This window comes from Hoplias malabaricus, chromosome 7 (genome assembly GCF_029633855.1).
Source record: "Hoplias malabaricus isolate fHopMal1 chromosome 7, fHopMal1.hap1, whole genome shotgun sequence".
NCBI classification, from domain to species: domain Eukaryota; kingdom Metazoa; phylum Chordata; class Actinopteri; order Characiformes; family Erythrinidae; genus Hoplias; species Hoplias malabaricus.
This window is the reverse complement of record NC_089806.1, coordinates 17739186-17763702: the sequence shown is the minus strand read 5'-3', so window position 1 is coordinate 17763702 and position 24517 is coordinate 17739186. Positions and strand designations below refer to the sequence as shown.

The 24517-nt window shown below is 38.2% G+C and overlaps 1 protein-coding gene across 1 annotated transcript in view; it reads right to left on the bottom strand.

Moving 5' to 3' along the window:
* LOC136702497 (kelch-like protein 29) overlaps window positions 1–24517 on the bottom strand; it is a 216394-nt gene that overhangs the window by 54600 nt on the left and 137277 nt on the right. Inside the window, exons 6-7 of the mRNA XM_066677586.1 lie at window positions 9708–9846; window positions 2393–2589 (exon numbers count right to left, since the gene is read on the bottom strand). Of these exons, the coding sequence (XP_066533683.1) occupies window positions 2393–2589; window positions 9708–9846 (336 nt within the window). The remainder of the gene's footprint in view (window positions 1–2392; window positions 2590–9707; window positions 9847–24517) is intronic.

The window sequence follows — 24517 nt, the reverse complement described above, 5'->3', positions numbered from 1 at the left end:
CAAACACACACAGGCACACAAACGCACGCACACAATGGCATGGACATACACACACATTCACACCTGCGCGCACTTGCTTGCAAACACACACGCACAATCATGGGCACACAGACACACACACACACACACACACACACACACACACACACACACACACACACACACACAATCACCCCTTTACAAATACAGAACTATGCTAAGTCAGACACTACTCAAAATATTCTTTTCACAGAAAAACATAACAAATCTTCAAAAACTACATATAATATCTTTCATTTTTTAGCATTTATTGTACCCACGCAATTACAATGTGCATCTGGGAGTATACTGTCAGATTTCAGTCTCCAGATACTGTTTCCACATCTGACGATTCAAAATTTGCAATTTTATGTTTTTATCTGTGGTGAAAATCTGGTGCTCTACTAGGTCTTGAGCAATTGCTAGGAGTCCTATTTTCTTTTTATCTTTAAATAATTTTTGTAGAACTCTAGCTTTATTCAAATCAATTTTCCTGATTTTTACGTTGAGCAATCCCCTTCATTATGCAAGTGAATTAGCGTATGTCCTCAGCAAAGTCGAATCCTGTACAAGCGTTCACTGATCAGGATGTAATGAACAGTTCTAAGCAGCAGAACTTCGAATGTCTTTCCTCCCTGTATGATTTCTATCAACACTTGTAACTTTTTGCAGACTTTCCTCTAAGCCTGGCCATGAGAAGCAGTATTTGAGAAAAAACACAAGGCGTTCCATAATGGAGTACATTTGTCACTTTTTTTACCTTTTCAACACGTCGCTGATTTTTCTCCCTAGATCAAATGTTCCGCACTTCACAGAACCTGACATGCTATCATTGTTTGGGTTTAAAAAAATGTTAAGGTTAGAAGTAGCTCCTAACTTTTCTCTATCATGCTCTCATCTGATTTAGACCTTTAGAAATGTCTCCTGCAGTCTCCACATGTTCCTGGAGCACATTTTGCAGTTGAGAAAATGAACAAAACACACAAATCAATAAGAGATGCTGGTATTCCCTCACTGTCTCTCTCTGCCCGCCTCAGCTGACCTTTTAAACCAAAGATTTGCCTTCGCTTTGTCCATATTCTTGAGACAAATGTCAAAGTCAGCATAAACTTCACAGCTTTGACTTTTGGAGAAGTCAACTCCACCTTGTTGCTGAATTATGTGCTCTGTGTTCGCTGTCTTGCACCCATAGCTTCGCAGGCTGAGGTTTCTCTAGCCTTCCTGGGAGTGGTAGAACTGGGTTCAGTCAGCTGGTCAGCCTGCAGGCCACCTCCAGCATGGCCCGAGCTTCTATCGATCTGCCTAAACTGAGCCAGATCATATCACAGCTGAGACGCTGCCTTTGACATTTCAATGCAATTGTTCTCTGACCTTTTTTACAAATCAAACAACAGTTCCTTGGAATGGAGGAGGAATGTTTTTAAGTTGTATCTGGCGCTGGCAATAAATGGGATGGGGGAAGAACACAGACCCAATGTATATGGAATTCACAGGGAGCACAATGGCTAGACAAAGACAACACTGTTGCCTAAAACCGTGCACTTAATACTCTGTGGTTTGCAGAAATCCCAACATGCAATCATTGATGACACTGTTCATCTGCGAACACAGCTTGTACAATCACTATTCTATTAACATGCCAAGCATTGAAGGCTATAAATTCCCCCTATTTCTGGACAGTGGAGCAATGGAATAGCATTGGAGTGGCATTTGTGATCCAGACCTAATTATGCCATACTTGACCTCAATAATTCTCTCATGGTTGAATGCTATCAAAAAGGGTTCTTAAATCTTCCTCAATTTCAGAAGAAACATGAAATGGGCAGGTACCCACAAACTTTCAGCCATATAATTTATATCTATATGGGAAGTGGCAATACACATACTCGAGAACTGGGATCAATATTCATTCATTCATTCATTCTTTGTCTGTATCTGCTTATCCAATTCAGGGCGGGTCCAGAGCCCAGAATCACTGGGCACAAGACAGGAACACACCCTGGGGGCACCAGTCCTTCACAGGGTGACACATACTCACACCTATGGACACTTTTGTGTGTTTTGGACTGTGGGAGGAAACCGGAGCACTCAAAGGAAACCCACGCAAACACTGGGAGAACATACCAAACTCCTCACAGACAGTCACCCGGAGTGGGGCTTGAACTCACAACCTCCTTACCTCCTTAGAGCTGTGTGAGTGCGACACTACCTGCTGCACCACTGCCAATCAAGAAAATATGTGAGTGAGCCAATATGCCCTATTTTGAATGAGGTAATACAAATGTGCAGCACAGGTGACACTCTCTCTATATACACACACAAACACACACACACACATACTATATACAATGTACAAAAAAATGCTTGTTCATACCTAAGAAAGACACGCAGACTTTGCAGAAAGTGTTAAACTGGAACTTGTTGGCAGCCTCCAGCAGAGTTTTGGCGTTGGCCGAGTCGATAACCAGCGAACCAGTGTAGACAAACTCCAGAAGCATGTCCAGCACATCAGCACTGATGTTGGTCATCTTCAGCTCCAGCTTCTCTCCACTGCCCGTCTCCCTAAGTGACCTGGAGACATAAGAGCAGTGGTTAGAGGGTCTCACAGTCTATTTATGCACATGCAAACACAACCACCACATTCATTATCATATAATAATCACATAATATACTCCAACTGAAAATCAAACATAAAACCTGGGTCACGAACAGAAGGAACAGGGGAAGTAAAAGAAAAAATTAATAGACAAAAAGGACTGAGGGAAAGAAATGTATAACATACTTTCCCCCAGGAATCAAGAAAGCAGACATTTTTCTGATTCTTAATTTTCTTTTTCAAGCAACTTGAAACAAGACATTTTGCTTGCAACTGAAAACCAATGCAGTCTATGTCAAACACTGAAAGACAAATTACTACTATATTGCACTAAATATACAGTGTTCTTGCACACATCACATACAGACACAGGGATTCATGGAAACTCATGAAGAAAATAACAGCAGGTGAGAGAAATAGATGGTATCTCCTCATGGGAAAAAAAGCCATGCAGAGCATCCATTACATTAATAAGATCTAAGCTAATGCTCATTCATATGCCACACCAAGTTTACAGTGTGACTTATATCCCCCACTGTCTGCCTGATGTCATTCGGATCAAATTGCACTGATCAGTTTAAATGTAATAAGCCCCCAGGGTGGATGGCGGGGGATCTGTGAATAATGGTCTGCATCAGGGGTTTTATGCCCCATGTGAAAGAATAATCCACTCAAGGTCAAGGCTAAGAAGAGTGGAATTAATGGCCACACAGCAGTTGATTCTGTTTCAGTATCAGCGACATCACAAAACCACTAAGCTCAGATGCTGCATGCCAGCAAAAGTGCTGTGGGCACAAATGGGGCAAAAACACTACAAGATGAAATACTACCTCATCTTTGAATTGCTTGAGGAGTGCTCTTATACTGTAAATATACAGTGACTATAGCATAGTGGATCATAAATATTATGTATTCATGGTCGTAAATATCTAAATAAAAAAAACTATTGCTAATGAATCCAAGCAGATATTCAAATCTATGTAAAATGTATAATCAAATGTTGTTTTAAATCCTAGAAAGAGAATCCTAGAAAGATTACCATTAAGCAATTTAAAATTAAAGTTTTAAATTTTAATTTAATTTAATTTTAAATTAAAATTAAAAAACTGCAGTTAAATGTGTGTTTTTAGCCTCAGGTGAAACTTACACACATGCTTCAACAACTAAATATGAACATTAATATGTTCAGCTATTTGTGTTTGCTAAATGAAAGCTTGTATTCCTGTTAGGAGATTTGCTTTCAATTTTTAAATAAATTCTACAGGGAAATTAAGGTCACACCTCAAATGTTCAGTCTCAGAAATTTGAGAATGTTCTCATATTTTCCTTTGACTATACCCTGCCTTATGCAAGTGATCACGTTATCCTCCAAAACATCTGAAAATGAATGGTGTTTTCATGGTGGATTTAACAGGAAATTAAATAAATGAAGGGTGGTCTCTGACATGAGGAATTTTGTAAATAGAGACAGTAGATTTTATTATAAAAATCTATTTTCAAAAATATCTGATTGAATTTTTTATTTTGAAAAAATTTTTAAATAAAAGTTCAGTGTCTTACTTTGGTTATATATGCAATTGACTATATAAATGACTGAGTGAGTCATTAATTTGGATGTTCCATTTTTAAAACATAAAAAAAACTGGAATAAAAAAAAATCATGCAGAAACCATCAGGCATGATTGATGACAGACAGACAGACAGACAGACAGACATACAGACAGTAATGTGTGAGTGATGGAGGGTGAGTGCAGTTGAGAAAGGGAGAAGGAGAGAGGGAAGGCAGGTTAGTTTTGTCACAGGGAACCAGCAGCCATTCTTCTGGGGTGGGGTGTGTTCCATGACTGGGCCTGGATCTTTTGAAATAAGAGACCCCACCCACCATTGTCCCAATCACCCCCCAAAAAAAACAAAACCCCTGGCCGCCACTTTCACCATGTCCCCTGTACATGAACATGTGAGTTTGTGGATATTATTAGTCTTCGTACAAAGTGGACTTGAAGAAGGAGAAGGGCGACTCGAAAGAAACAACGTGCAATTACGGCTCTGGAGCTACAGCTGAAAAGACTGAGAATGTTACTCCCTCCTGAAAGGCAAAGAAACGTCAGAGTTTGTTATTTCCGTCCTCCCTAATTGCCATGGCGATGGTTTTAAAGATAATAGAAGGGGGTGTAATCCTGGGTTAAGTTATGGAGGTGGTGAAGAAGAGAGAAAGAGAAAGGGTGAGGGGGGAAGAGGAAAAATAACAACAAAAAGAGAGAGAGAGGGAGAGAGAGAGAGAGAGAAATAAATCAAGAGCATGATCATCAACCAGGTCAATTAGTGCAATTGGAATAAGCCTGGATAGCAATTTGCTTTGTCTGGGCACTTTTGTTATGGAAATGGTTTTCTAGCTTTGGAGAGAGGTGCATATTTATGTGGCTTCTGATTGCAGGCTTGTTTGTGATAGAGTGAGACAGAGAGAGAGCAAGAGCACAAAGAAAAAAGCGAAAGAGAGGGAGAGTACTTATGTGTTTGTGTGTATGTGTGTACTGTATGTTTGTGTGTGTGTGTGTGTGTGTGTGTGCAGAGAGAAACTGAATGAGAGAGAGAGGGGGGGAGAGAGCACAAAAGAGCAAGAAAGAACTTGTTTACCAAAATGAGCATCTATTTTTTTTCTTCCACTATGAAACTTAGGGGGGTACTGGGGGAGACACATGTGCTTCCTTGATGAGTCTAAATAATAGTTTTATTGTAATTGTGTCCTGTATGAGGCTGCAGACTATAATTTAGCTGTGGATGTCCAGAATGCCTGGGCTACTGTTGACTCAGAGGCTTATTCAAAACACACATACGGTGCAAGAGGGGACAAAAAACACAAAAGGAACACATTAATTCTGTCTTTCAGTGGCAAAAGATGATTAAACGTGAAAATGAAAATAGCAGGCAATGATGGACTGTAATTACAGGGTTTTGTCTGGCTTTGGCAGTTTGATAGCAACAAACTGGGCTACAACCTGGCATCCACAACTGGAAATAGACAACACTTTTAGATGACTAATCTAGAGAGAATTAGACCCCGTTTTTTCTGCCCGAATGGTGTGAGTCTTTACAACAGGACTGGGGGTGAGCATAAATTATAAAACATCAAAGACGAAGCTGATCATCCTTTATTAACGGTGGCAGGTTTTAGCTTTGGGAAATTCAACCTGATGTAGCATTACACAGGATATGCCATAAATTCTAAAAATTAGGCCTCAAACATGGTCAGACCATGATCAAACAGCAAGAAAATGAATACGGCATCTATGTGAGCATGCACTAACAATGGTCATCACTATAAGCATCTAACAAAGACCGCAGTTGTGATTGAGTTTAAAGTAGAGTTAGTAGTACCTCTCCCACTATTGATTCCTCACTCCAGGACTGGTTTGCTTGTATGGAATCTACACAGCTACTGTAAAACTAAGACGCCATTCTTACATAAATAAATAAGAGCCAAGGCGTCAAAGCTGCTCATAGAAAGCCGAGTTTCACATTACACACTGATGGCTAGGCGCCGAGGCACTGCCCATAAATTAAAGTGGCACCAAGCATACTTATTGAAAATCCAGAGGGGAAAATGGAATTACTGAGGGCAATCCGTCTCTGTGCTCTGTGCAACAGATGCTAAAGGGGAGGGTAATAGCTTTTTTTTTTGGCAGACAGGAGCATGCGTACACATTTGGGAGCTGCATTACCTCCTTCAGGTAGCATGCCTCATAACACTCACTCTCACTAACTTAATGTGAGAGTGGCGGCTGTAAAAATAGCACAGGGCTTCTAGGTGTGAGCTTTAGTATAAGGGGAATGGAGGACAATGCCCTTAAGTAAACTCTGAATCAAATCATGAGAATTGGCATTCAGACTACTAAACGCAAAGTCATATTCTGCATGTCAATGTGATAGAAAATACGATAAATGCTTCTGTGTTATACACATATAAGATGTATCAGGGCAAATCATTACTTGAGAAGAAAATAGCCTACACACACACACACACACACACACAATGATATGAATATATGAAATATGAAATGCTATTTATCTGTTTACATTTTGTTTTGTTTATTTATTTGGTTTATAGCTTTCTGGCTACTATTCTCCGTTATTCAATTTTCCTTTAAAAAAATATAAGTTTCATGATGAAAAGACCAACGGTGTGGTCACCGATTACTTAGAATTTATTTATTTATTTATTTTTCCCACAGATTTTGTTTGAACATTAAAAACTGTAAACAGTATAAATTATTTTATGATTAATGTTTAGTTTGGCCTTTTTTCTTTAATATTCCAATAAAACCTTAACAACCTGTAAAACAACATGCCTTTTACTGTACTAATTTTAATGTTATGTTATATTTTCATGGGCAAAAACACAGGCAGGATTAATTGTTACATACTTACGTAGACGTATGAATATTTCTTACCTAGACATAAATATATAAATGATATATATATTTGATGGTACAAAATAGGGACATACTGATAAAAAAACTCATGGGACACAATGACAAAATTAAACTGATGATGAAGGGATGGTCTCAGTTATAGGTTACAGGGAGCAGACAGGGAGCTGGAGTTCACTGAGGGTGATTGTTCATGGATAGTATGAGGAACATGGCAGCAGGAGTGCTATCGGCACTCTATTATTGTAAGTGCAGTTCCAGGCCAAGCTCTCTCTCTCTTTCTTCCTTGTCTTTCTTCTCTCTCTCTCTCTCTCTCTCTCTCTCTATTAGTTATGGCTTTGAAAACGTGTTCCTGCACACACTTCAACACCTATTACTTCACACTCACTGAAACACAACTACAAAAAAAAATAAATAAAAAAAATAAAAAAATCAACTCCGTTTGGTTTTATTTCTACCAAATTACGTGGCATTACCATAACTCAAGCAGCTCCTGAGGTAGGCTCAGAATCAGCCAATTGCTTTAAAATCCACACATGTCCTCCTGTAGCCTCTTTAACATGTGTGATAAAGGTCACCTTAACAGAGCTCTCTAATCTTATTAAATTCAGCAAAACCTACAGGAAAACCACTAACCAATTAAAGCCCAATAACAAAGATGTCTTGAAGTACTCCAAAAGAATTACAAACGGTGCATTTGGACTGCAGTGCAGCTAACAACTGAGCTACAGCTTCAGTAACAAAGATGCTAATTAAGTTTTAATGCAGGGAGAGAAGGCCAGAGATTCAATACAGCGCCTTCGCTCTGTGTACAGACGTCCGAGCAACCAGCGCATGATTTAATAAGGCCATTATGCCCAAGACGACCATGCCTTCCCAGAATTCTAAAGCATAATCCACTCCATTCAGATTTGGAGAAATGGTGAGGAAGTGGATTACAGTAAAAGGGCTGTCCAGACCCAACCATCTCCGAATAATCACACAAGGACCTCCGTCAAAGCATCAAGGTCACTGCCACTGAGCATTTGGTGAGGGGACAAAGGCTTGAACAGCTTGGCTTAAAAATGCTCCCTGCTTACGGCTATCTAAAGCAGAGGTGTGGGGCCCTCGGGTCAAATCACTCTATTTGTTGATATTTAAAATAAAAATAAATCCACATCCTCTAGACGAGATGCTGTATATTCTAATGCACAGTTACTGTTTATTAGTGGAATTTAACCTTTTGGAAAAATAAAAGGCTGCTTTTTAAAGTGTACTTTCCCTGTATTTACAGTGTATTTTCCCCACATTACAATTATTTAGATTTAGATTTTCTAGAAATTACAATGTAAGTGCCAAGAAATGGCACTCTAAAACACACAAAGTGTTACCAAATAAAACACATAATAATATATAATAAAGCATTTTATTATATTTATTGTGATCAACAGCAAATTTCATTAAATTTTAAAAAAATATTACAGCGAAATGCTATATAAAAATCATCTGTCTGGGAGTGTTCCAATTCCTGCACAGGGCTGTATCTGTGCAGCGCTATCTTTGTCTCGGACGTCTGATAAAGCTTTATTTTCGCTGAGCTTCCTGTTCATTCTCTCTGGGGCAACATACTTATAAGCACAAATTCTTTGCTGAACAGTGGAACATTTCACAGGAGGAAACACTAAAGCTAATATCCTTACATACACAACAATGGCTTTATCATAGAAGAAAGTGCCTGTCCAGGTGTGTATATAGATTGTAAAATGAAAAGCACCTGCTCTAAGCGGAGACAAACAATGTGATCTGTCCAATGAATGAAAGAGATAAAAAAAATACATGAGCATACAGGTGGAAAAACACATCGCGAATGACTGAAGGGATGCATGAATGGGTGTAAACACATCCAAACCCTTCTCACACACACAAATAAAGGCCTCCCCATCAGCCTGTAATACTCCCTGGTGTTAGCAAACACATTGCCCGGAAAATAAAATGAACGAATAGGTAAAGTAAAGAGTGTGAGTTGGCAATGGGCGTAAAAGAGAGCAATATGGAAGAAGTAATAAATAAAAATGGGCTCTTCAGCAGTAAATACAGTAGATGGCTCTGACCTGTAAAGGTAATGATTCAGCAAAGCACAGGAAAAGGAGCTCCATTCTCTCCTTTGTTTGTAACTCGGAGCGTTCTCTCTAGTTGTCAGTGCACACAGCCTCAGTGTTTACCATATGAAAGGGATGTGCCCTATATGCAGGATACACTTACTGACAAAGCCCGTGCCATAGCCATATGACAGACACCACACTGTTTTTGGAGGATGCTATACAAAATGCACAATGTGGAATACTTTCATTAAGGCCCTATTGTAGGTTCTGGATATTTTTAATTTACTTTTTAAAGATCCCTCAGTCATGGAACACATATTGTTCGCTACAAGCTAGCATGCTCTAAAATGAAGGGAAGAGAAGGTAAAAGACAGGGGTGGACCTTTGTTTTTTTTTATCTCAGTTTTGAGATACATTCATTGGCGTGGCAGAAGAAGAATGGCTGCTGGCCCTGCGATAGGAACCAAAGAGTCTTCACACAACCTGCAAGAGAGAGAGGGGGAAGGGAAAAAAAGCGACACAAATGCGCCCTACGAAAAGAACGGAGCAGATCAACGGCTGGCGGGGAAGGGAAGGAAGGCAAACCTTTTCACCAGGTCCTTGAAATACAAGCTGCAGGAAGCTAGAACATTTTGGTGGACTTCAAACTCTTTGCCTTCAACTATAATTTTCAGGTCTGTAAACTCTTTCTCCCTGCGTTGCTGGTTCAGCTCCTTCAACATCTCTGTAGAACAAAGAAAAGAAAAACAGACAACGCCAAGCACTGGTTTAGAATACAGTTCGCTTTTGAAATCCACAGTAACATCAAACTGAGTTAAGAAAGAAGAACACTGTTGATATAGCCAACAAACCTACACATATCAGCATATAGCAAAAACCGAGCAAATATCTATAAGAGAAAACATGGGGAGAAAATCGTAGGGCACATTAGACGACAACTGCAATAACATTAGGTGATTACTGGAATAACAATATGAAAGCAACACAAGTCATGCAACAACAATGTGAGCAAGAGCGAACAACCAAACAACAAACACACTGTGCGAGCCAACAGGGAAAACAGCTTTTTTAAAGGTTAGGAACACCTTTGAATGTTCACAGTGCATACAGTTGACATTCAGACTTGGCAGGAGACCCACAACTGGTTGACCTACATAGGCTAAGGACTGGATATCTGGAGCTCCAGGCAAAAACACTTAAAATGCAATTTCAAACAGAAATCAGGAGCAGGACATGTACTGATCAAACAGTTTTCCGACAGAGGTCTGCAGAATTAATAAAAACACTCATCAATATTTAGGATAGGTAAACACAGATCATTCACATGTAAAACATAAATATATTCATATTTATTATCTTACATTTTGCAATGTTTAATATAACAGTGAAATACTATATTTGTAAGAATGATCTGTCCACAGCAAAATTTATAGCCACATGCAAAACACTCATGAACAAAGATTCCACTGATTTTCGGTTAGTGAGTGAAGTGTGTTTTCAATTCGGACTTTATTATTAACATTGTCAGAACTTTACCTTACATCCCATTGCGCCAAGATAAGCTTACTAATAGTAATAATAATAATAATAATAATAATAATAATAATAATATATAAAGCAAATATCTAAAACTTATATGAGATTCAGTGATAGACTGTACAGTACCAAGGTTTTAAAACTGCTATCACTGAATCTCATATCACAGTTTTAGACCTTTGATTTCTATAAACATTGAAAGCACACACTGCAATTGGTCAATTTCTATTAAGTTCAGTTCTGGCAGTTTGTTCAGGGAAATGACTAAACCTGAGCAATTCAAATACATACATACACAGAGCAAATAATCCTGCAGTTGGAACACTCTGCTTATAATTGATCCTCGCTTAGCAGAATCTGAGCTATGTTTAATAATGGTTTAATATATTCCAGTAATTATTTGATGCATATTTGCCAGCTGTTTACTCTTTTCAAGAGAGAAGAAAATATAACAAACCACAATGAACAGGAAAACATTCCACTGAAAATGGGAAGTATAGACAGATATGCAAATAACGCAAACGAAAAAGACTCCAGTGAGGAGGCGGGGAGGACGTGGCTCCAGCGTTAAATGAGACTCTACAAAGTGAGCCACCCATCTAACTTTAATAAGGAGATGCTCCAAGGTCAACCACTCCTGACAGACGAGCACACCCGCCACACGACTGACGCCATCTTGGATATTGCCCTCTCTGTCTTTGTGTGTCTCTGTCTTTGTCTTTCTTGCTCTCTCTCTCTCCTTATCATGTCTGGTCAATATATAAGCCTTACCTGAGAAGTTCAGTGATATGGTTTACTCTAAACTAAAAAAAAAGCATTAATATATATTTATTATTAATGACCCAATTTAGCTTCCACATCAGAAATTTAGCAAACCGTCTTAAGATGAAGATGGTTTTGTTTTCTCTGTTGTGTGCAGACCATCAAAACAGAAGAAAACCATGTATTTTTTAAGTCAGCTGTTATTGATTTTACCTGTCCTAGTTCTGTCTCTAAGTCTGAGGTAAGACTTTACTCTAATGACATGTTTCCCAACTTTCAGATAAATTATTTCCTTCAGAGTTTTACTTGTTATTTACAGAACCATGCAGTGGAAATACCTTTCCCACCATTCAATTTAGACAGAGCATGTGTGTACTGATATTACATTTATACATTTAAGTCATTTAAAATAAATTAAATACATTGCAATTACTGTGTCCTTCACAGTAAACAATTTTTCCAATAAATGTATATGTATAATGTAATAATGTAAAACATAGGCATTAAACACTTACAAAATTCCTTTTTCAAAAAATGCTTTTAGGAATCCCTTCTACTCTATTCCTAAAATCCAACTTTTTATGCTTGAGGCATTACTTGAAACACAGAAGTATCATTGAAGCATCGTTGCATCTTTTTCATCTATTAAAGGTTATAAAATGAGGCTCACAACAACTAGGTATAACAATATTTACTGAATTCAATTTTACTGCAAGGGTAGAATATTTAGTGATTTAATGATAAAAGGAAGAAGAAAAAAGGATTTTATAATTTCACTTTAAAGGAACAACATTTATAAACACGAGCTATAAATTAAAAGAAAATTATCTGAAGTAAATATCAATCCTTCATATAATTACTATTGATGTTAGTAAGCCATATATTTTGGTTTATTTTTTAACTTTATTTTTATGCTAAGCACTTAATTTGAAACCTGCTGTTTGAAAATACATTTTGTTAAAAATGTATTTTGCTTAAACGGATTGAAAAAAAATTGTGAATATTTAGGGACATATTTCCTAAATCCTAAATTATAATGTTATGAGGTCTAAATGCAAATTTACATGGTAGCTAAATATGGATAAAAGCCCAATCCAGATCACGGAATATATCTCTGTGAATCAACTCTCTACAACTTCCATGAATTAAACAGTTCCAAAAATAGAAACTTCTGGATGTGATTTAACAAATGTTCTCAGGAATAAATAGTATTTTTTAAATTAAGCTTTTTTATGCAAAACATTTACATGTATCTGAAACCTGAAACACATTATCTTAAAAATGGATGCTATAGTACAGATTAGATGAGAAAGTAGATCTAATTCTTGAATTATAGCTTTAATTTTATAAACTTTATAGTAGCTTTGCGTAGTAATGCGTATATTATATGTCACATCACTCGCATACAATATTTTTTGGGACGTCATGCTATTAAGAGTAAAGTGAAAATGTAAAAAAAAAATCATTTGGAGGAGGATAAATAAAAGAACTGAATGTAATAAAAGACAAACAAAAGTACACTCAAACAGTATCATGCATAATAATAATAATAATAATAATAATAATAATAATAAAAAACGCAACCCTGAAATGGATTAAGCGGCAAAGTACTTATATTTCAAGGCATGTATTTTTGCATCACCTGCATGACTTTTGAAACAACAACAAAACATTTACCAATTACATTTACTTTGAGTGCTGTGACAATCACAGAAATGGTGGAATACTTCAGCTCCAGGTGTGCAGTCAACAGTGAATGAAAGTAATCTCAGTCAAAGAATTCACTTCAGTAATAGAGTAGAAAAGCTAGTGCACTGAACGCAACCTTAAACAAAGCTGTCTGACAATAATTTCCCATAGTTTCAGTGGTTTGCCACGTTGGACCTGCTATAATTCCAGATTGCTGGACTCCAGTGTTTTGCAGCAAGTATGCAATTCCTTTCAACACAATTCCACATTATAATCTCTGCTTTGAAAGTATCAGGACATTAACGACAGCTGATCGACCAGTTAGCTCAAGGCCACAGTGAGAGAACCGAGTGGACACTAAGCTAGCTCAGTCTTCTGCCACCTTGACAACTTAAACTTGATGAAAACAGCCTCCCATTCGAATCCGCTCAAGCACTGATTATCAGATTGCGGTGGTTTGTGTATGACTGCCAGCCATTGTAATTGGAGCAGGCATTGTGTGTCTGTGACCGACATGGCTTTCACCTCCAATCTCATGTAGCGTAACATGGCCAATTCAGCAGTAGCCTCAATAAGAAACACTCAGCCAGGAAAAAAACGAGGACTTATAGTGGGCTCACAATGCTTCTCCCTCCAAGTAGCTGCTGGATGCTGCGGAGAGGCCGTTAGAAAAGCAAATGATGCTGCATGATTGGAGGGTCAAGGCCCAGTGAGGAACAGCCCATCATTAGCACAGAGCATCAAACAGCCCATGGCATGTGCATTCTCTCTCTCTCTCTCTCTCTCTCTCTCTCTCTCTCTCTCTCTCTCTCTCTCTCTCTCTCTCTCTCTCTCTCTCTCTCTCTCTCTCTCTCTCTCTCTCTCTCTCTCTCTCTCTCTCTCTCTCTCTCACACACACACACACACACACACACACACACACACACACACACACACACACACACACACAAAGGATGTAGAGGTGCCATGAAGCAATACTGGCTCCACTGCATTTCTCTGCTTAAATTAACACTTACAAGAGAAAGCAAGGGAGGAGGGAGAAGGAAGACGGAGAGAGAACATGAACCACACTGGCGATAACATGTAGCTGCCTGATTTAACAACACACACCAACAGCTGTACAGTGGCATGTTAAAAAAATGGTATTGATGTTAAAATGATATTGCTTGAGATTCCTGTTTAATTCTTTAGTGACATTAAGCCCCATACTTGACGAGAACAAACCTAAATATATCATGCTGGCAACTAATTTTAATGCACAATATCTGTGTGGTGGATGAATTAGGATAAGAACACCGGCAACATAAAACACACTGAACAATACAAATTCCAAAAGAGCTGAGACTGTGTGAAACACACATGGAATACATTAATTCCTAGTCAACATTGGCCTTTATATTAAAAAAAATATAAAAATAAGATGTTAATGTTTACTGTTATCACCTTCACTATTTATTAACATTTATATATATATATATATATATATATATATATATATATATATATATATATATATATATATATATATATATATATATATATATATTTACTCACTGTATTGAGAGTTGCAAAAATTAGAAATGATGTGAAACACTCCAAAAACACCTTAAACAGGTGATGCAATTGGGTATAAACAGGAGCCAGGAAATGTCTGTTCCTTTCTCAGAGTGGATTGGTCCTGGCTTAACAAAATGGTGTCTATGTATAATCAAATGGTGCCAAAAGTGGTTACAGGCATTTAGGGATTTGAGTTATATCACTCGTTATATTTCTCTCTTTCTCTCTCTCCATATATATATATATATATGTATATGTGTGTGTGTGTGTGTGTGTGTGTGTGTTTAGCTGTCCTTCACATTTTGGTATAATTGATGATAAATGGACCAATAGAAATATAGAAATTCTCCAGAATCAGTTGGAATTTACAATAACTGTTTGTTTTTGTATGAATGAATGAAGTTTTTTCCTTCCCCTGTAAATTTGCTGTTTTGGTAGATACATGTTTTCAATTTGACAGCGACGATATGTATCAAATGTGGTGTTATTATTATTAAACAAATCAGCAAGTATGTATGAGATGATGCAGAGGTCCTCTGTAGAGGATGAGAGGATGTGTACTTATGAAATTGACCAAATATTATTTGAGCAGGGGCACACATGATTGCATACGACTTTATCAAATGAGAATGCACTTCTGCTGTCAGTCATGTTTGATGTTACATGCAATGTCTAATCCATATTATTTATTTATTTATTGTTAATGTTAAAGGTTCATTTTATTTTCTGCATCCAGAAACTGCCATTAGTATTGATTATAAGTGACTTGTTTAACAAGTTCATTCTTTAACTGAAATAATTAAGGTTTTACAGGCTGCTCATTGGTCTCGAGGCACTCATTCAAAGATGCATTGCAGCCTTTAATTAAATATAAGAGTGAATCCAGCTGTGGGTGAAAAAACAGAGTAATGATGTTCTCCCGTACTGTGTTCCAACATGGCTTCAAAATTTAACCTTTAACATAATTTTGTTGGGAATTTATTTCAAAATCTCTGACATTTTGTATATTGTAATGGAATTTCACAGACATTTTAAAAATTCATTTATTAAGATGTAAACCAGGTTGTTCAGGGGTTTAATGAAAATGGCTCATTAGAAATTAGAAAATCTGAATTACTTTTACTGTCCTCCTTGCAATGGATTTGACAGAATTCAGTGCAAATAAATACATAAATAATCTGAAGAATTAACTTATATTTGTAACTATTTTGGCTTACAATATTTTACTGCTATGAAAACATACTAGATATATGTTTTTGCACATTTAATCTACCATATGTTAAAAAAAAAATCCTAAGCCAATAGACAGAGCTTTAACACAAATTTAATGAAGTAGCTTTCTGCAATATAACTTTTACAGACATTAATGAGACATTACCCTCTCTTAGAAGAGATTCCATTTCTTTAAATATATAACTCTGTGACATTTTTCTGTTGTTATTTTATTTTTTATTTTTGTTATAATTTTAATTATTACTATCAAGAAGACATGTATTAGTGATTTATTGACATTAATTAAATTACCAACTGATAATACTTCATAGTTTGAGCAAAATATATCTACTTTGGTAAAACAAATCTTAAAAATATGAATTCCACACACAGTTGAATAACACAACATCATGTGTCTTACAGAACTGGATGTACTATTATAAAATTATAGTTTTTATATAATTTAACACTTCAATATAGTTAAAACTGTGATAATTAGTGTAGCCTAGGTCTACACATTATTGTATTACTAATAAAAGCAGAATAGGATTGAGTTTTTTAAATAAACAATATTAAATAACAATTTTCCTATTTTTGCCAGGCAATTAAAATTATGTTGGATAAATATTCTAAATCACTGAACTTGAAAGTGTTGTTCTATTTAAAATCATAAGAGAACAGTGTGATTATTCTGTTCCATTCTACTGCACTCCGCTTCCTCGTAGCAACAATGGAAACAAGGGCGGCAGAGGTTTAGTGTGTGGGAGAATTTAATGACTTTATCTGAGCAGGCTACAATGTTTTCAAAAGAGAAACAGCCTACAACACTGGAGTCGGACAAGATCGGCTGTGAAAAGTATGAGAATACTTACGAGGAGATGTCTCCAACTCTGAGTGGATGAGTCAAATCCATGCTTGGACATAAAGCACAATTACAGCAATAGATTTTCAAATATTTACATCTTATAAACCTTTTATTTATTTATTTATTTATTTGTTTGTTTTTTACATTTTGAGTTGAACAAAAATTAGCTGATACTGGTTGAGTTATCCCTGAATGGAGTATGCTGGCATCAAGAAGGGAATGTGAAATCCTTTCAGTGATCCGAGCTGTGACTGTAAGGCCAAGAGTAGCAGAGTTTAGTGTACATGTACACAAAGACTTTCCAGCCACGCATACCTCTCTCTCACTCTCTGAGACTGAGTTTCACAGCCTTTCGCCAAGTGCAGTAAATATGGACAGGGCTCTAATTCAATTGAATGTGTGATGGCACAAGAGAGAAGAAATTCTTTTTTCTCTTTGAAGTGGAGTTTTTTTAAATGGATCGTCAGTGGGATCACGTTCTTCAAAATGGCGATGGCTCCACTCAATCACCAGTGTGATGTGGTGGAATATTCCAAACAAATGGAGGGGGGAGCAGCTTCAGAAAACCTGAAGATGTTGTTGGTAAGGCTCACATGTATGTTCATATGTGTATATATATAAATGAATATGAAAATGAAACATGGTTTTTCTCTGCAGATTTTGTTGCAAATGTTTGCTATGATACTAAAAAAATATGTGTGTGTGTGTGTGTGTGTGTGTGTATTTTAATTAGATTAAATTTGTATTCTCTGTAGACTATGTGTACTTATTTACACTTAGAAAGTAAAAAAACAAAAAACAGGTTGTTTAAATAGGGCTGCCCAAATATATTTGCATACAAATGTACCTTTGTACCTCCTTTGAATGATAGCTGTAGGCAGCTGGTAAGAAAGCAGTGTTTTCAGTCAAAAAAACAAGGCAGTCCATAGAGCCAAAATCCTATTAGGATCCCTGTTGTAGACGATTCCATTTTTACACAATAGGGGGGAGATTTAAAAAGAGGCTTCGCTGTCCAACACCTCCACTCAAAAGCCTTATTATTTAAACAGAGGCATCTATCCATTTATAAAAAACGAAAACATGACACTTACATTTTACCTAGCCTTACATAATAAGAAAACACAACACTTCCAGTGAGTCCACCCTCTGAAAATCAGATTCTCCCAGAGCAGCCAATAAGTAAGAACACGAGTGATAAGACTTACTTTATCTTTAGTGTCATCCTCCTTTATGTGCAAGGCTGAGATATTGGCTGAGTTATCCCTGAACTCTAGATACCAGTCAGTCTCTCCATCAAAAGAACAACCAGTGGTGCTCAGAGTAATCCATAAAGAGGCCATTCCCATCTTTAGTTTGGGAAAGACAGTGATCTCAGTGAGTCACCTCAGTGAAGTGGGGCTCCAGTGTGGGTATGGATTAATAGACAGATAAGCCAAGGGCCTAGTAAGCGAGAGAGAGAGAGAGAGAGAGAGAGAGAGAGAGAGAGAGAGAGAGAGAGAGAGAGAGAGATCGCCTGTTGGGCCCTTTGTTCGCCTCTCCAATAGAATGAGTTCAAAACACAGCACAGAATTGCCCCACACTGAATTAAGAGGGCAGTGGCCCACACATACACACACACACACAAACAATAACCACAGCCAGCAGGTACCTAGTGGCTGCACAGAACTAGGGAAATGCCAGTAGCCACATTCAAGATCTGTGGCAGCAGCAGATCCATCATTTTGAAGCACATTGGCCACAATCTGCTTTGCCTCCTCCCCTCTAGGTTAGTTATGCTTCACTCTAATAGCCTCAGTTATTAATATCACTGGGAAACTGTGCAGGCATCTCGAAGCAGTGCTGGCAAAACACTCTTAAACACCGCCACAATGGAACCATCTAATAGCACATAATAAAAGGCAGGACTAGCTATGATACTGTAGGCTAATTCCAAATACACCACTATTGCATTTGTAAGCCATAGTCCACCGGGATGGATCTGCCATTAGACATGAAAATCATTTTTCAATGAAATGCTTAAGTACTTTAGTTTCATCACATCAAAAGTGGTCTTGTGGTTTAATGTGAGTTTTATGGTGATATTAACCACTAACTATTCAATTTCGTGCTAGTAAGAAAGTACGAAAAGCACTTTGAAGTACATGGCAAACACAAGGGCCCAACACCTCTGCTCCCCTGCACTTAAGACAACATTATGGCTATTGCTGTTGTTTATAGGCATTGCTTGTGTATTATTATTATTTTTATTATTATGATTATTAGTAATAGTAGTAGGAGCAATAGTATTCATAATGATGCACAGTAATGGCAGAATCATACACCTATCACCAGATAAATGTAATATCAAATATCAAATCCAACAAAATGACATGCTATATTTATTTATCAGTTGAAGTAGATCTTATGCGACTTGATATATTTTATAAATGTATTTTTATTTGCATTAATAGTATGCACTGCCCCTATATAAATCTATTTAAACTATGTTATTTCATAACACAGTGAACTTAATAAATTTTTAGCAAGACACAAATGTCCTATTACTTGTTTGGGCTACTGTATTTACAGGAAAAATAACTGTGCACTGTGTTGTCTTGTTTTCCTTGCTGTTGGTATTATTTTATTAGTCCTGATATGATAATGCTGTAATAAAAATGTAATAATCATACTTTGTTCACAGGCTGTGGTTACAGTTTAGTGTTGAATAAACGCACATTCTGAAGAGCAGGTGCTGAGTGCATCACCGATGGCTGTAATCACTGGCTTATCATCAGGTCAGACACTAATTAAATAGGGAGAGTGAGGACGGAGTTTGATTTAAGAGTTCTGTAATTACTCATGGCTTCATCTTCTTTTGTGTATCGAATCAGCCTGGCTACTGTAATTTACTCACAATTATTAACGCAGGAGTCTGGGGGCACACAGACACACACACACACACACACACACACACACACACACAAACGCTTGTCATGAATGAGCAAATAAACACACTGATGAGTGGTCACCACGATGTGCCTAATGAGAATGTATCTATAAGAAATCATTGACTCAAATGCGACAGGAAGTGCTACAGGCACATAAAGCACATAAAGCATCTGAATGTGTGTGTGCGTCTCATTAATGAGCATGCCTGGCCGTGCTTGAATAAATGAATATGCACTCATTTGCAAGGCAAAGTCATGTGTAAATTCAGCTACAGGGACAGGCAATCAAACCCCATTCCCTTTTCTAAAATACATATGTTAAGGTAGGTGCACCGAAAGTAAAGTCAGGAAATTTGCCAAAACCCAGCCGAATCATCTTAGTGAGTATCCTTACGGGTATGTCTACCTCCAGCTGTGTCTAAGAATGTCCTAAGAATGTGTGATGGAATGGAAAAGCCTAGCAGGACTTCATCTGTCACAGTGTCACACCAGCTCCTGAAAGCCTGGAGAAACTTCAGCAGGGAGCTCTGCTTGCCTGTGCTGCAGCTCTGTCAACTTCCTCCGTGAGTTATGATTTAATTTCTTAGGCAATGCATCTCTGGATGGCACCAGCACCCAGATCGGTTGGACACATTCCATTTCATATACCATTACACATCATAAAGTCTGTTTTTACAAGAAGAGCGCTGACTGCAGCTCCAACAATAGACAATAAATAATCCACGGTTTTGAATTTAACCCTCAATGGCTGTTTTAAGATAGGCAGCCGACCCTGAACTTTGACTGTCTGCTGTCTAAACCTAACCCCACATTCTGGTAGCCACCAACACAAATGTTTTCATACAATGATAGGTGAGCGTAAGAGAAAAAAGTGAAACACGATATCACAGGTTATTATTTTCAAGATGTTTTTGACTTCAAATCATTCAAAACATTCAAATAAAAATGATCCATTTGGAGTCAAATGGACTTGAACGCTACCAAACCAGGTGCATCATTGGTGATCCATTATAGGAAGTTGGCCTCTGCCACTAGAAGAGATCAGACACGTGCTTTTGCACATTCGCCAGAGTGAAACATGTCAGTGTGAGGAGACTGAGCCTTCTGTGTACACTTTTTATCACTGAACAAAACCTTCAAGGTGCTTCTTATAGTGTTAGATGCATTGTATTGTTTTCATTTTTTATTAAATGAGTGGGCACACAAGCTCATCCAGAGTGCTGATGGATGAGAAAGTACTTATAATTGAAAATAATGGCAAAAGATTTTAAACTATTAATATGAATTAATATGAACATGGACATGAACTCATTTTGATTTCAATTGGTTTTTACATGTGAATACACATTCAGAACTGTTCCACCCTAAACTACAGCCCAAAATGACTGAGGAACTAACAGAAAATTGGAGGCTGCAGGTCCAGATGAATGACTTTTTATTCCAATTTCAGTTACAAATTAGGTTATTACAGATGAAAACTCTGTCCCTTTGCACATATTTTTGCAGTGATTAAGTGAGGTTTTGTACATCTTTCATGCTTCATGAATGTGATGTGGTACTGTCGGGCTAAAGGTTATTGACACAGCTGATTACGCAGTGCTGTTCTTTGTGTATTGCCATTCACATGTGTTACATCACTTTTTATGCAAGGGAGGTTTTTCATTCTCTAATTGCACATATTCTCATTAGTGGGGGGGTGGGGAGTAGATGTCACGGACATCCGCCTTTCAGCATCTGGTATTTTATCCGATGCAGCTTCATAGATAATGCATTACTGTCAATTTCATGCCCCATGCACAATACAGCACATCAACACTTGACTTATGCCAATTAATCCTTTTTTTGCATGGAGATGGAGGCTGATGCCATGCTGAGGAAACTCGAGTCGTCTCCAGCTTTGACTCTTTCTTGGTTCTTCATTCCACTTAACACTTAACGATTTGCTCTAGAGGTGTGTGTGTGTGTGTGTGTGGCTGGAGGAGATTTTTCTTGCGTGAAAATGATGCCATTCCAGAGTGCGTCGATGCCCTGAATATCTCCAGCCTCGTAATGAGCGGCAGAAAAGCACAAGCCTCCACCAAGCTTGTACTTCTAAGGCACCTGCAGGGGAGGTAATGGTAGTGATGGGGGTGGGGGTTTGTTGGGGTTATGGGCGGACTCCTACAATTTCTTTTTTTTTTTTTTTGCTGTTTGATACTCCTGGAAGTCTCGTAGGAACCAGACAAGAAATGCGATTGGGTATAAAAATATCCCCCAGGTGCATATTCAAATGAGCCGTCTTTATTATCCAAAAAAAAAAAAAAAGAAAAGAAAGGCTTAAATGTTACTTTGATAAGAAAAGAGCAGTCTCTGGGTAAGAGTGAGAGAGGCACTGATTTGGCATCAGTTTTTCCTCTGACCCCAATTCCCTTAGCCTGCTCATAATGAGGAATGTGCAGCATGGTCAGGCAACGCTGTTCTTGTGGGGGACTATTTAAAAGAAGCTCGGCCACAGAAGAGTGCCAGGGCCACTCATTGGCTCAAGCTTGTGTGAAGATGGGCTTGGGTCCAGATGTCACGGGAAAATGAGCAAGCTGGACTTTAGGCTCTCTTTTTTTTTCTTTTTCTTTTTCTCAGAGGCTAATCCCCTCTTCCTTCAAATTTCCCCTGTCACTCTCCTAATCGCTGGCGCTCCCCACTGAAAACAGGTCATTAAATGACTGACTTACACAGCCGCCTTCACAGGAGCAAAGGGAGTAAGAGCCACAGAAGAAAGAGCAAGACTGAGAAGTGGAAAGGAATGAGCGAGAGAGAGAGAGAGAGAGAGAGAGAGAGAGAGTCACAGGAGTAGTCAAATGAGAGAGTGAATGTGAGTGCAAGGGAGAATTTAAAGGAAAGAAATAAGGAAACAAAGAGTGAGAAAGACAAAGAAAACAGAGTGAGTGAACAAATAAACAAATAAATAAAAAAGAAGGGAAGTGGAGATTGCATGACAGAGAGACAGAGAGAGAGAGAGAGACAGAGAGAGAGAGAGAGAGAGAGAGAGAGAGAGAGAGAGAGAGAGAGAGAGAGAGAGGGAGAGGGAGACTGAGTGAGAGAGGGTGACAGGTCGTGCATGAGTGGGAGTCCTGAGTGAGTAAGAGCGCGCTGGCTCTTTTCTGGGCTGGTGCTGGGCGTCTGGGAGCGGACCTGTCAGGTGCGGCGGTGTGTTATCTTGAAGAGCGAGTGATTAATGAAGGCAGAGCGGGTCCGGGTGTAGCCGAGCCGGCCGGGCGAATGATCAATCTTAATGAGCTCTCTTGCTAGCCGAGTATTATATTAACTGCAGGGGCTATAATGTATGGGCTCACGGTGGGTTTCTGCTTTCTAAAGCATGATAACGAGGACAGACTCTGTCTCCTTCCCACACCAATTCTGTACTCCAGCTCCAAATATGTCTCAATGGAGGCACTCCAAATAATCACGTACAGCAGGTTTTCAGTGCCACTGCAGCAACACACGTCTGTGCAGGAACACTCAGTCAGGTCTCACCTGATCTCTGAAAACATGCATACAACAACATCACTGTAACACAAAATAAAAGAGCTGTCAGGATTTATTTATACACTTTGTTTAAGTGTGACAGACTGCCTCAGTCAGAAAGTTTTAATGTGATAAACTGAGATTATCTCATTAGGAAAACTGCAATATTTCAGTTTGCATGTTTTCACAAGTTCTAATGCATATTTACAGATCACTTGACTTCACAGCAGCTTCCAGTTTATGAGTTTATTAGAGGGGCTATGATGATTATATCCATTGAATGGCACTGATGCACGCACTTAGCTTTTTCCCTTGGAACATTTCACTCAACAAAACTGCAATAGCTGGCAAACTCCCTCAGAGCTGTGGGTAAAGACCAGAGGTAATTAAACTGGAAGTTGGAAATTAGTTTTAACTATGTTGCCAACACCGAATTTTGTGACAAATGAACTTAATTTAATCCTTTAAATTTCATCAGTTCAGTTCAGCGCTCTAAAAAAAATCTTAGGAGCAAAATGAAAAACATAATCTTGGTATGGAAAGCTAATCAGCTAATCTTCCTCTGTAAACAGCAATGGGACTGCGATTCATTTTCTCCTTCTCGGCCCTTGCTCCACGACCACTGGTCGTGTTAGTAAACGAAAATGAACATAATGGGAACTCAACAACTTTCCCGAAACCAAACCTTCACATGAGAACTTGTTGATTGAGATATGTTCATACCCTCATTTTCCAGACTGGTAGAGTAGGCTGACAAGGATGTATCGCTCTGGAAAGGGCTTTCTGAAACATGTTCACATTGCTCACCACATGACAGGGAAGCATGGACTCTGGGCAGTAATCATAAACTAGACATTTCCAATCATAAACTAGTCATTTGTAAGAAGGAAAGCATGTTAGTGGGAGCTGCCTGGTTTAATTCAACAGCCAAGCCACTAGACACACAGCTCCTGCATTTCTTTACCAACAGGTGCACAGTGAGTTGAGTCTGGTATTCAAATGCTCATATTAAACCTGAATGTTATCAACTGTGTCTCGCGGGATGTTTCAGTGATCGAACATTCCTAGGGTTCAGGCTTCTTGAAACATCTGAATGACAATGTGGCGGAAATTGCTGTCCACACTTCTACAGGAGCAATTTTCCCACAAAAAAAAAGCATCGAGGACATCTCTGAAGAGAGTCAGGGGTAGTCTCCAGATCCCATGAATAGCAATAAATCGCTTTGCTCTGTGGAAATGCAGTGCTGCCATTATGCTTTTGTGTCACACAAATTTAGAGGAGCAGGCAACTACCAACCCAACAACAGAATCCTGGAATATGTTCACTGAAATAAACATTCACCATT